Raw genomic sequence first — 15,240 nt, 5'->3', positions numbered from 1 at the left:
TAAAAGGTTTTCTTCGTTGGCACTAATTGTCATTAGGAGCAGTAAAACACGGATAATCACTTAATAATTCCCTTATTTTTAAAATTAATTATTGGACTAATAAAAGACATACGGAAAATACAAGCTGTAGATGATAATGGTGGACCAATAATACAATTTTATGGATGAAGAAACTACATTTCTAGAAACTGAGCTGATGATGATCGGATTCTTCAGAAGACGACGCGAAACTGCGGCGCGTCTTTCCCGTCGGCGGGAAGAATCTCCCAGCGGCAAGGTTCGAGATCGTCGGAAACGGGGCAGTATCCTGCGAGAGTGACTCTGTCTCCCGTGGTTGCCACGGAGGCGAACTCGAAAACCGTGGTCCGTTCATCCCCGGTGCCGGAGTTTCCGATTTCTCCATCTGAGTTATCTCCGGCTGCGACAGCTTCGGGCTGCTGGTGAACCACGACAGTATCCCCATAGCTAACTGAACCGGTGGAGTTCCGAGATTGAGGGATTGAGTTGGGGTTTATCTTTCCCCCCTTTTGATTTGCCCAAACTTTTCACCTTATTTAAATTGGGCCTTATATGTTGGGCTAGACTTCAGTTCAGTTGAGTTCAAATAGCTCATAGATATAAATTGAAACTTTACATTTAGTCACTATGCACCGCCATACGTCGTGCGTATACATCAGGGACAGATTCAAGACTCTTACCGATAACTTTGCACCAAGCCATGGGCATTTTAGCTGTAGTATACTCCTCCCAGTCGACCACTCCTCAAACAAAATCGCCTTTCGCAAAGTTTGATCATCAGACTTTATCACGTTAGAAACTCCAAGTCCAATAAGAAGTTGCAACAAAACATCAACAACAGGTGATAATTAGAGCTACGTGTGCTTGACAATGACAGCTTGTGTATCTCTAGTCTATATGTAATTTAAAAACTGGTGTTTACCTTGCCAGGGACGTAAGCTTCAAAAGTGCATTAGACAAAGGATTTGGTTTTATCATGAGAATCCTCATGTAAATGTCACAAGACAAGTACAGATTCTTCATCAGAATAGCTGATGATCCGGACTTAACATTAAGATCCAGACTCTTTAATTAAGGGAATCATGATAAAATGAATAGGTATATATTTGTGTGTATTATTTATCATAACTACAAGTTTTATTTCGTAACTAGAAGTTGTTAAATAAGAATGTAAATGATGTGACTGAGAAATTACATGAATATGATATAGAATATAAATGGTTTATTCTATCAATCAGGGAACTGATTGATATCACATTATTCCTGAGAATATGTTAATACTCCCCTTCATTTCTAAGGTGAGATGCATATGTGAATTATATAATCACAAAGTGAGAACCTATGCCTTAGGCACATGTTAAGGATGGACATTTTTTGGGTCAAAATTCTTTTGAATATTCATTTGATCTTTAAAGGTATACAATTTCATGTCGTCTTCAGATTGAATTCACTATAAAATTTTCACAAAGATTGCCCTCTTATTTTCAAACAAAAAGGTTTTGGGTTTATGCTAAACTTGTCGTATCGCGACACATATTAGAGTTTCCGAGACCAGAAAACTCTTTATATTGCCCTATTGATAATAACATAATCAAAAAGATTACCGTTCCATAGAATTTTGTTTTATTTTTTGAAGTAATCATAGTTTACAGTAAGATCCATCGCCACCATTCACAATAAATCTATCAATTATTTTTTCTAAACAGTTCAATTGAACCGAAATTTTTATCTTACCAAATCTATTGGAAAAACTAATACAAAATTTTACCAAATTTAAAATAAATTGGCAATCAAACCAACCAAATGACTGGAAGTAATGCAAATCAAAAAAAAAAACAAAACGAATCAACTAAGTCGATGTCGGAGCTAGATCATCGATTTGAAACTATTAAAAATCTCTATTCGATCATTGAGGGATTCTGAGAATGTCTTGTTATAGTCAACATGAGAAGTTGGTCAATATCCTTCCAATCGAACACCTCGTCTTGATTCTTGAATCATCTTTTTCCATCTTTTTAGATCCTTTAAACAATTTTTTTTTGTTGTAGTTAGCTATAAATTATAATAAAAAAAAATTGAACTTGAACCAACAATTTTATTAGGATAAATGCAATGAAACCAGTGCAAATTCATGTTTTTGTCTTCATCATCCGTTCTAAGTTCTCTTTCAACCTCTGTTTATTATCTAATTAATGCTTGACAATATAAAAAGTTATACCCTATTCTTGTCTTTATCATGAAGAAAAATAACACACACTTTTTCTTTGCGATACTCTGAACCTAATCATATTTATTTTTGAATAGCAAATTAGGACAATCCTTTAACAAGTTGCAGTTAAATTGTTTCATGATAACATCACTCATGAAAACGACCAATCTCTATTAGACCAGGAGCTATTAAATTAAATATGCTTGTCGTGGAGAGACGTACAATCTTTAGTTTACAAATGTACTGGGTTTAATCTCCACCAAATGAAATCACAATTCGTAGTAAATAAAGAAAATTAAACAACAGAGGGGATTAGAGAGTCGTACGAGGAAAGTGATTAGGCAAGTTGGTTTGGTCGAGAGTGAGGTTCGAGAGATAATGCATTGAATCAAAGCGAATTAGCCACGTGACGTCTCACCGTCTTTCTCTTTAAAAACCAACCAAATTATATTAGCATTTTTCTCCATATCACTACTTTTATCTTATTATTAATGGAAGAGTATTGCTTTAGTTCAAAGGATGTGATGAAACTGAGCATATGGACATTGTTATTGATATTACAATATTGCATCAAGTGTGTAAGAGTTAGACCAAAACATATGTCTATCATATGGACTGTCGAAGACTACATGCATATACACTACAAAGACATAAATGGTTACATATATAATAATACCTCTTGTGTTTTAGATTTAACTATTTTTATAGATCATACGTATGATAATTTAATTATAACCAGCTGATATTTTACTTTTGCAAGGAAACAAATAAACTGAGAAGTACGAAAGCAAGGGGAATATACACATGACCGGTTTTTTTTGTGCACACACATGACCGGCTTATTAAAAAGAACAGAGGGAATATATGATATACTTTTTTTTATTTCACGAACTTTTGTTCCAGGTCCACTACTAGACATCGATCTAAAGGTGCGGTGTTCAAGGCAATAATCATGCATGGGTTGCTATATATACACATCTTTTTTCTCCCTCAAAGATATAAATATTAATTAAAACACGGGCCAAGCCCAAATACATATCCAAAGCCCATACAGCCCAAGCTAAGCAATATGTAATCCAAAATGAAATACGGCCCAATACATTAAGCCCATAAACACGACCCACAAACTACATCCATAATGGGTCTCCAAACCGGCCCAAACAGAACCGACAGGTTTCAAGCGAGTCCACGCGTCAAGGAGGCCCAAACCACTTGTTGTGATCTTCGCACTCGGGACGCCACGTGTCCGGTCTGCCTCGACTTGACCGACTCATCTTTGAAACGCCGTCGGCTGCAACACCACCGCATCTCGTCGCGTCGGAGCTCGGGAAACCAACGAGCCTCCACACCGCAACCATCTCTCAACGCTTGACACTTTCACCGGAGCTCCGATTACCGCAGAGCCTCCATCGAAACCGCCTCTCTCTTCCACGCTTAGCCGTTACCTCGGAGAGCTTCTCGATCTCATCGAGATCTCATCCGACTTAGCAACGCCGCGAGCCAAATAACCACACAACCAAGGACCTCACACAAGATCCACCACAGAGACCCGAACCCGATTCAACAGAATGAACAACTGAAGCCGGCGACGCAAGGTTGTGAGAACCTTCACCCCCCGGAAGCAAAACCGACGACGGCGGAGCTAGAAGAAGCCTCCTCCTCTCGGGAACAAGAACCGGCGGCGGCGGAACTGTAGGAGCCTCCGCCTCCCGGAGTTAAAGCCAAACCCAACAAAACGGTTTCACCATGCCTCCCTTGCACACGACCGCGTCTTTACTCCATAAGTGAAGCCACCGCAGGCGGAGCCGAACCAGAGCTTAGACAAGGCGGAAGGAGAAGAGGACGAAGGAGAACCAACGGCCAAACATCTTTAGACACCACTTGAGGGGCTCCGGCGACGGCACGCGCGCGTGAGCGGCGGCCGTTCGCCGAACCCTAGTTTAGATCTGCTTTCTCTTTCTAACTTTCTCTCTCTTCTGCAACGAGTCTTTTTATATATATATACACATCTATATTTCACTTTCCACCAATAATTGTTTTATTGTTTTACATGGAATCTAAACCGTATAAAAGCTTAAAACTAAAATTTCTCAAAAATTTAAGAAGCAAATATGTGTTAGAAGCCACCGGCCACACGGATATGAGTTATTGCTTTCGGCTCATTTGAATGCCCAGAAAAGGGTCTATCCGTGGGCTGTACCTCCACCCGGGAGTTAGGCTTGTGTCATCATTCACCCGGGTTTAACCATTTATCAGTTTCAAAAAAAAAAATATGTGTTAGAAGCGTATAAAAAATATACTAAATTTAAGAAAATTTAATAAAATTTATAATTACAAATATATGTTTCAAAGTAAAAGAAAACATTTATTCATTTATAATAATTTAAATTATTTTGTATTATAGTTGTGAAAATATATTAATTATTTTTAATAATTTATAAATAATTGACACAATATATATGTGTGTGTGTGTTATATCTCTAATAAAAATTTAGTGCATAAATATAATCTATAGTATCAATTTTAATATTTGCATATTTATATTCTCTATTTTAGTATTGCTAAATTTTAAATTCACACAAAAATATAAAACATGATTTTATTTTTACTTTTTCTGATATTGTGTTTTTTATGTGGAAGTGTGATTTTAAAATATAAGGTTTTAACGTGTTTTTAAGTAGAATATTTTTGAAACATTTTGAAAGTGAGATTTTGTAGTTGGAAGTGGACGTCTGATAGGTTTTTGTGCAATGGAACAAGTTATATAATTAATACATATATTTATAGATATGTTTAAGCATCTATTATATTAAAAGAGAAGTCATAACTTATTTCATGTATGATTTTTTAATTTTGACAATTTCTTAGAAAATTACTTAAATGAATTTTTGTATACACATTTGAAATATTTTAGTTATTTAAAAAGAAACCAAATAAATATTCATATATTTTCTCTGAACATCTTAACAAAATCTTTTCATATCTTTTTTACAATATAAATGTATATTTCGTATTTATTTAAAATATAAATGTATATTTTGTTTTTTATTAAAAAACCTTTTAAATATTTAATTAATTTCGTAATTATTTAAATATAAATGTATATTTCATTTTTACTAAAATAAACCTTTTAAGTATCAATTAATTATGTAATTATATTAAACTCGTGTACTATTTGGTATTAAATTTGTGATAATAATTTAACTAATATTTTCAGTTAAATCTTTGATCTCTAAAATTTAAGATTTGTCAATTTAGAATTTTGTACCACAATGTTGAAAATATGTTATCAATATAAATGATCGGTCTACAAATGCTATTTTGAAAATGCATTTAGTTTTTGTTATTAGATTTAGTAGTATGTTTAATTTTATATTTCAATAACAGAAATATAAGACTGATTTGTTTTACAAAAAGATAATCAAGCTCATTTTTATATAGATCATATTCATATATTATTTATTAATGTAATTTTTTTGCTGATTTTATCATATGCAATTTTGAAAGTTCAATAAGTATTGTACCAATTAATGTCATTAACAAAAATGATAGATGAATGATTTGAAAAAAATATAATTCATGTGAATTTTTTTATCTCCAGTGTGTTTATTATCAAATGTAATTGTAGGTTTAAGTGTTAATTATATAATGTGATGTATGATAGATGAAGAATTGCAAATAAAAGTTTTAACATCGAAAAATTCATTATAAACAATCCAAGATTTTTGGGTAGAAATTTTTAAACCATCAATAGACAATATAATATATTTCAAAAAACATAGATAATAAAGAAAAATTTAGGTTTAAAAGGACAAAACAAACACAATGCATTACAATTTCCGGTTTAAATAATTTAAATGAAGCGGATGTTCTATAAATTACATTTAGTATATGTTATACAGTCAAAATTTAGTTTATACAAATAAGTCGGTTAACATATATATGATCAAACTTAAAATACAAGTACAATCTTAAGGAAATTAATATCTAGGTTAATACTCCCTCCATACCACTTTAAGTGGTGTTTAAGCATTTTTATTTTGTTTCATAATAAGTGATGTTCACACATTTCTAAATAAAATTTAATGTCAATTGAAATTTACAACCAATTACAAAATACTACATGTTTTTCTTATTGGTTAGACTGATTTTATTTAATGCAATTTTATGTAACCAAGATAAATTACATAGAAATTTATATTTTCTTAATCTTTGTGTAAAAACCTTAAACATCACTTAAAATGATACAGAGAGAGTATTAAACTGAACATAATTTCACATAATGTATTATGGAGTGTTCATATTTTAATAAAAAAGATATCACTAATAATTTGAAACAACAAATTAAATTATTACATGCGAACTATGAAATTGTTGTGTTAATTTGAAAACATTTTATAAGATATTGTATGTATAAGATGAAAAATAACCATCTGCACGGTTGTGCGGGTCAAAATCTAGTAGCATATTAGATCGGCAAACCAAAAAATAGTTGGTTATTTTCTTGGTGTAAAAAATTGGTTTTTTTTAAGACAACTGAGCTAAAGACAGGGTTGATGCTTTTAATGTTAACTAGATCATGACCCGCTCGACCGAGCGGGAGTCATTTTTTTTTATCTTTGTTTTTACTAAATGTTATACATGATCGCCAATGTATATTAATATAAAATTTTGATAAATAACAATGTGTACTAATGTGTTTAAATAAGCAATGTTTTTAATTACTAAATTTGATTTTTAAATTTTATGATAATTTTTCTGTATTATTTAAAATATATAGTGCTATATATTTTGTATTTTCAACATTTATCATACAAAACTTACATTGGGGTATTATTTATATGAAAATATGCGTAACATAATATATTTATATATTATATAAACATATGCACATCCGCACGGGTTTTATTTTTAAAATGTATTCTATATTGTTTAGTTTTATGTAGTATCGAGTTTGTATAATTCAATTTTGTGTTTAAAGAACAATATCAAAACTGTCTTTCGTATGTAAAAATAACATTTTGCAAGCGCGAGTTGTGTCTTTTTATTGTAACACAAAATTTTATATAAAACTTATGTTTTTTTGTACATTACGAAATTTAATTCTTTAAAATAATTATTACGTAATTTCAAAGTGAATTTTATCTCTGAGGTCTAATATATTTTGTGTGTAATGGTTCAAAGCATTTTCTATATATATTATATTTCAGTTTGGTTTGTTTTTAGTATTATTGTATAAGTATAATACTATACAATATTACTATATTCTATACAATATATGAAGCTATGTGTTATTTGTTTTAGAAAGTAGATTAGGCCCAACGTAGTTATAAGAATAGTCATATCTTTATGTATGTTTCTATGACTTATCTACCTAATGTTATTCGTACTAACAAAATTAATATGGCCAATGAAAGTATACTGATCAATTTAAAATGAATTGTATAGGGTAATTATAGAACGATTAATCTCCTATATATTAATCCTGGAACATTGCAACATGTTTTGTAGCCACGTGTCATCACTAAGATGATTCTCAGAAATCCTTAGAAAAATATGTTGGTCCATATTAATATATATTATACTTTTTATTAAACTAATTATCATATTAATTAGTAGTTTTAAATTATTTCCTTAAATAAAAGCTACGTAAGTTTATTTCCTTAAATAAAAGCTACGAAATTACCTAATATGATTAACGTATATATGATAATTAATGATTACAAATCAAAATATTTGATAAAAAAAATTTATATTCTCTACATTTTATTTTAATTAATATTATAAAAAATCACTTAAACATATTTTTTAAAAATAGATTTTTTCATATATGTTATATTTTAAATTTTTTAAAACGTCTATGAATTACCAAAAATTGTAAGATGCTATTAAGATGATATTTTTTAGAACGGAACCTGATCCGAAACGAAATATTTCGGATATCGAATATATCGAAACCAGATTTATATACTTAAATATATTAATTATTTTTAGAATTTAATATCTAAAAGAATATACAAAATATATAAAATGTTGTTAAGTTATCCAAAATACTTGAAAATATTTACAAATAGTTAAAAATACATGATTAAAATTGTTAAATGATATTCAAAATACCAATACTTCAAATATCTAATGATTTCTTATCCGAATATTGAAGCTAACCAAATTTTATGTTAAGTTTAAGTATTTTAGCTTGCATTATATACATTTATATGTTATAAATAATTTTTTATTTTTATATTTTGAGAAACTTAAAGTATATACGAATTTTTTTTTTAAATAAAATGAGTTATCTGAGTCCAAACCCAAATCGAACCCGCAGATCCAAACCGGATCGAACTCACAAAAAATTGAAACATAACTGAACCGAACCAAACCAAACTGAACCAAATGGTATCCGAATGTTCACCCCAAATCAAATGTAAAAAAAAATCTTTATAACAAGATGCATTCTAATTGTAATATTTCAATACAACATATTTTAAAAAACTCACCCCGCGCATGGCGCGGGTTATCATCTAGTATTTTAGTATTCTTAGTATATATCTTATTTAAATCGACATGTAATAAATGTAAAAATCATATATGAAATATGGACAAAAATAAGAACTGTATTTAAAGAAATACATTAATGCAAAGTTAGATTATGGTACGTATTATATACAAAGAATGAGACATTTAATTTAAATATATGAGGTTCACTTTTAAAAATCCACCTAGAAGAAATTGTAATGTTTCTGTTTTAATAAGATAGATTAATAACTGAGTTTAAAACCGTACCATGGCGATTCACACTAGTGTACATAGGTCTTTGAAGCATTTTGGAATTTTTTAATTGTAAAGGCCAAACGCCAATACCCTGATAGAATTTTTTTTAATTATGATTAAAACAAGGTAGATATCGATTAAACACTTATACTGAAAATAATAATTCGTCGTTTTGTAGTATCGATGAGTATTATTAGTTTGTTTATGTTGGGGAGATCCGTTTTCTTTCATCTTTTTGGTCAACGAGGAGATCCATCTTCACATCCCTAAATATACGATTTTCATATCTATTGAATAGGCCTAGAAACTACTGCAGATCTTTAAGTGTAACTTCTATTTTAATTAATTTCGGGTATATCATCCATTCATCCATGCCAAATACTTGGCTAGTACACGTCAAATAGTTCAAAATCTGAAGTTGTCTTAATTGTTAACTAGATCTTGATCCGCGCTTTGGAAGCACGGAATATTTTACGATGAAAAATTTCACTAATAACTTAACAAATATTTTGGTAATTTTTAAAAGTGTGTATTTAAAATATTTTTGCATTTAAATCAGTGTTTTTAAATTCAACCCGATTGTGATTATACCGGTTAATTCAGAGATCTGACAATTCAATTTAGGTTTTTAAAATATTCATATTAAAAAAATTACTAAAACCCGAAACTAAACGATTGAACTATTGGATGACTGATATGTAATCTAATTTGATTTAAATTGTAATAATTTCATAATTTGTAATCTTATACTCCAAATTTTAAAGTTCATTATTTTACAATTTATGAAATTATGACGTTTCTACAAAATTTTAAAAAGAAAATGATAGATATAACATAACTAAGATTAATTATTGTATTGTTTGGAAACATTGATAGTAATATAAAAAATATATTGTTTGGAAACATTGATAGTAGTATAAAGAAATAAATATATTGTTTGGAAACATAGATAGTAGTATAAAGAAAAAAACATTAATGATTTAGTGTAAGTTTAACTATAAAGTATAAAGGTCTATTTAATTTAAAAATTTACAAAATAAATGTTAGGTCCAATAGAATGTTTCTGTTTTAATAAGATAGATTTCACATAATTAGAGTAGTGTTTCACACAATTCATTTGAATTAAATAGATAAGTAGTGTTGAAGTTTATTGTTAACTATCAAATCCCCTAACCACTACTCGCTGAATTTTATATATCCTATGTCCAGAAAAAAAAAGCAAAAAGCAATACTTGAAGTTGTTTCTGAAAGCTCTCCATGTCTCTCAATTCATTGAACCATGTATACGTAAACAATATATACATTAAGAAAATGATTCCCGCTTATTAACGACTTTCTTAATGAACATGTTAGTCACTATCAAATTCGAGAAAGAAAACTGCACAGAGGAAGAAGGAAAACTCATATTACAATCGGTTATTTTAACCTAATATTGACTATTAATCTAGCTAAATTGACAAACAATAATGAGATAGGCAAGCCAAATTAACAAGAATTAAATTGAGCCAACTCCAAACCGGTATTGACTATTGATAAGTTCCCTTTATATAAATACTTGAGTTTTTGTTTTTAAAATTTGGCCCAACATTTCCCACTAGAGCAAATACATTAACCATATGATGTGCCTTGAGAAGAGCAACACTATGGGTCCTGATCGGTTCATAAACATAGACAAAATTATTGGTAGGTATGATAATCAAAGAAATCTTCTCAAAAATGCACTATTTTATATTATAGTTTATAAATAAATAAATTATAAAGGTTTCAAAACAACTAAAAATGCGTTAAAATAATATGAGAGGTAACAAGATTACTTTAATTTTTTTACAAAGAAATGTTTCTGATTACAGTAGTTTTCCATCTGAACTTTTTCATTTAGTTTTCAAAAAAAAAAAAAAACTTTTTCATTAACACAAGAAAAAAAATACAATTTTGAGATATAAAACCAGCAGATTACCAATCAATCTCCCAAGTCAAAACCAGCAGAAACAAAACACAATTTCTTCATAAGCAGAGTCTAAACAAAAACAAAGTACACAAAACTTTTAACCGATTTAACTTGATTACACTAGTTTTTATTTGCACATAATAAAATAGAAGAGCCCATTATTTCCATATTAATTCCATGTCAGCTTATGAAGAAGAGATTCTAGCTTACGTCATGTCCATGCTAAAAAGTAAGTCCAGGGGAGAAGAACCTAGTGATTGTGGAGGAAGACTAGGCCACACGGTGTTTCTTTTGTTTACTAAAAAATTTCAAAAACAAAATCAAAATACAAATCTTCCAAAATCAGCAACTTGCCTCTCTCATTTGTCAGCTCCTTTATAAAAAAAAGTTTCCTCTTTTATTCTTTTCAACACTTAAGAAAATCCCTAAATTCACTGAACCCTCCCCCATACTTTCTGATCCTCTCCAACTCCAAGTCCTCTCTTATTAATAACCCCAAAAGATTGTTCCTTTCAAGTCTCATTTCTCATACAGATTCAAGATCAGACCAAACCCACTTCTTGTTTTGGTACAAAGAAGCCATCATCTTCTTCTTGCATACAGGATCTGCTTTAACGGCTTAAAGGTACTTCCTTTTCTCAAAAAAAAAAATAAAAAAACGAAGAAAGATTGTTTGAGGTTAATTAATTCGATCGTGTTGTATCTAGGATTCCTCTCCATAACCAGTTTACTAATCTAAACATCCACAATTCATTGTTGCAGCTTCGATTACAAATCACTGAGTCACTGAGTCAACTCGGACTTCTCCTTATTCTCATCGCTTCCATCAAGCTGCATTGGTCAAAATGAATCGTAAACCCCCAACTTTACAAAACGACATCATAAACATCCAAGATCGTTACTCAAACAACCTTGTCATGGACGTCGGAGGAGGAAGAAGAAACAGCCGGGAAAACGTAAACTTTCGCCGTCCGGCGGCAATGACGTCAGAGAACAGCAAGCGTGAGTTGCGACGGAGCTTCTCGTCGCAGAAAAGGTTGATGATCCCGGCGAACTACTTCAGTTTGGAGTCTCTGGTTATACTGGTGGGTCTAACGGCGTCACTGTTGATCCTTCCGTTAGTTCTGCCGCCGTTACCTCCGCCTCCGTTTATGCTGCTTTTGATTCCGATTGGGATTATGGTTTTACTCATTGTTCTTGCCTTCATGCCTTCTTCTTCTTCTTCTTCTTCTAAGTCCAGAGATGTAACTCGCACTTTTATGTAAATCTTTTCTTATTGTATTTATATAAAGTCTACGAACATTATTACACACACTGGTTTAGTTTAGTAGAAACCGTTTTAACTGAAAATGAACTTCGACAACTGGAAACATTACATCCTTGGAGATGTCTCACAGCTTCCACGACCCGCCCGCCTCTGAGACAGTAACCACCGGCTCGCATTCACATTCTCATGCTTTTCTCAAAGCTGATTGACTGATTCTGACTAATGTTCATGGAGAAGCGATCCTAGATCCAAACGAACGGGTTCGTGGCCTCGCTATGCTGTCTGACGTGGCGGCTGTTAGACCAAGACAAAGCTCCAAACCAAAGTCTAGTCGAAGCCAAGATGATTTATTACGAACATAACATTTTATAAAGGGAGAATTAGGGTAATATACCCAATAGCTGTCCAAATCAGGGGATTACCCTCGTTCAGTTTTAAGAGCCAAACTAGATTTTGAATGTTTTGTTTTATGTTTTTTCTAAAATGATTTAATTTAATTTTTGTGTGTTTTATAATTATATTAGTGTTTAATATTAATTTACTTTAATATATTTTTGGTGACTATATTCAATATGTCAAGTTGCATAATTATACACTTGTACCATATGCATTTCAGAAACCATTTTAAAACTTTATTCTTAAAGTTTGTAACATATTATATTTACTTAGTAGTTACCTAACATAATTTAGTCAAGAATATTTATATCCCAATCGCCCCAAAAATAAAAATTTCATACTCTATTAGACATGATCTATATACTCGAACAGTTCTTAAATTATTATATTCGAAAATTAATATCAAACTCAACCCGCAACTAAAACCGAATAATTTTTTTGAAAAATGTTTAAAGAAATATTGTTTAACATATTCTGTTATATATATATATAGTTGGGTTAAAATGGTCTTCACTAACTTTAAGTAGAATCACATTTAATAAATATTTTTTATTCGAATAACCTATTTAAAACCCGTTAAACTATAGTTTATATGAATATTTATTTCTATTAAAAATTCACTTAAACCGGTTAAACTCCGTCAATCATAAAATTAAATTTTAATAGTAACCCGCTTCCACCATTAATTAATATTAATATTAGTTAACTTTTAAAGTTTCATAAGAAATATAATATCCTATGTACATCACTTCGTTTATTTTCTAAAAATTGTATCATAGAAATGGTACTTCGTTTATTTTCTAAATCACAGACCTGTCTGATAAATTCAAAACTTTATTTGAAAGAAAAAAGTAACTGTTTTTGGTAGGAACAATTACAACGTGGATTTTAATAACTTTTAGAAGGTGGTTATCTAAAGTGGTTATATGATATTTAGATAAATCATTTAAATACAGTTATAAAATATGTTGGACCCAATTAATATCAATTGGACATGTTGAAGAATTAATAGTATTGATGCATACACTTTTGTACCAATATATGATGATTATACCCTCATCGCAGAATAAAAAATTGGGAAAGTACACTGACATGAAAACTTAAAAGTTGTCGTGTGTAAGATATAGACTGAGACCTTGAAGGTCTATTTTCATCAGTGGGCAGGTTGAATAAATTGATTGTAAGCCACACAAATTCTCCATTTTAATATTTTTTTTTATTTAGTAATTTCTTCTTCAACAATGACCATCTCATCTGTTACGTATTCTTCTTTCTCTATATTGCAATGTCTTTTTAAAAAATCATGAGTTCTAGTGATCACATGAAGATAACAAAATTTGTGTTTCACAAAAAAAAAAACAAAAAAGAGAACAAAATTTAAAACTTAAGAGAAGAAGAAAAGGCAAACAAGAACGAACATAGAGGCTATATAACACAGATTGGTAAAAAAAATTGTATATATATATATATATATATATATATATATGGGAAAATTAAATCAAAATATACACTTTTGTTCATTTTTATGAGATTGATACGTAAATAAAAGATTATCAACTATAATTTATGGAGATGATGATGTACATTGCTACTGATATTTTTGGTCGCTAACACAATATGTATCGGATAATAAATTATTTAACAGATAACATGTCATGTACCAAACAATATATTCAATAGCAAATCAAATGCCAACCATTTATCAGCTAACAACTCATTTATCAAATAATAAACCAGTTAACAATTTATTTATCAAACTTTTATCATCTAACAAACCATGCATCAGACAATGTATCAACCAACTAACCATGTATCAACTAACAGTGGCGGACCTACTAAGGATATAAGGGGGTCAAATGACACCCCTAAAATGAGGAAGTAAATTAGTTTGTATGGAGTTTGTCTAAGATTCTCTAGTCAAACCGGTTGATCTCTTCACATTGACACCCCCAAAACCAAGTGTTCAAGTCCGTTCAAACCCCCTTGACACCCTTCCATTTTTATTTTTAGGAACTGTATGTATAAATGACCCCGGTTAAATGTTCGGCTGGATCCGCCACTGTCAACTAACGCCAGTTAGTTACAATATCTTACCAGTTGTTTATCAATTAGTGAAAACGTAATAGTAACTGCTAACAAAACATAAATCTCAAATGGAATATAAAAGTAAGATTCTGCTAAAAAATAATATCAGGTAACTAAGCAAATAGCGATTAATATAAATGTGTTAGTGGTAATAATTTTAATATTATCATATAAACAACTAAACAATTAATATGTATGGATCCTCAAAAATATGAATACAAAAAAAGTCAAAATTATAGATTCTAAGTATAAATGATAAAATTATACTTAGCAGTTCTAATTATTGTTAGCGGATATGTAGTTTTAGATGAGTAAAATATTTGAAAATAAAATTCTTATGAATTACAACAAAAAAAATATTTAAGTAAAAATAAATTATGACACCAAATGGTGTCAGTATTCCACAAACTAATTTAGGTGTCAAACTTTGTATTAGCTAACATAATATGCATCGAGATACTAAATTATTTAACAGATAACATATCATATATCAAAAAAAAAAAATTCAATAGCAAACTATGTGTTAGCCATTTATCAACTAACAAC

At 30.2% G+C, this 15,240-nt stretch overlaps 2 protein-coding genes across 2 annotated transcripts; one reads left to right on the top strand and one right to left on the bottom strand.

Annotated features, from left to right (window-relative positions):
• Nucleotides 1–53: 53 nt before the first annotated feature.
• LOC108816807 (uncharacterized) lies at nt 54–522 on the bottom strand. The gene is given in 2 exon segments (XM_018589371.2): nt 54–364; nt 367–522. Coding segments are annotated over 2 exon segments (249 nt in total). The 5' UTR covers nt 464–522; the 3' UTR covers nt 54–212.
• A 10,830-nt stretch (nt 523–11,352) lies between these two features.
• Nucleotides 11,353–12,258, top strand: LOC108815969 (protein AUXIN-REGULATED GENE INVOLVED IN ORGAN SIZE). Its single transcript, XM_018588518.2, has 2 exons — nt 11,353–11,571; nt 11,709–12,258. The coding sequence occupies exon 2, from the start codon at nt 11,792–11,794 to the stop codon at nt 12,209–12,211; it is 420 nt and encodes a 139-aa protein (XP_018444020.1). The 5' UTR covers nt 11,353–11,571; nt 11,709–11,791; the 3' UTR covers nt 12,212–12,258.
• Nucleotides 12,259–15,240: the final 2,982 nt, after the last annotated feature.

The sequence above is a fragment of the Raphanus sativus genome, chromosome 7, assembly GCF_000801105.2.
Source record: "Raphanus sativus cultivar WK10039 chromosome 7, ASM80110v3, whole genome shotgun sequence".
NCBI lineage: Eukaryota > Viridiplantae > Streptophyta > Magnoliopsida > Brassicales > Brassicaceae > Raphanus > Raphanus sativus.
This window is presented reverse-complemented; position numbering and strand designations above follow the sequence as displayed.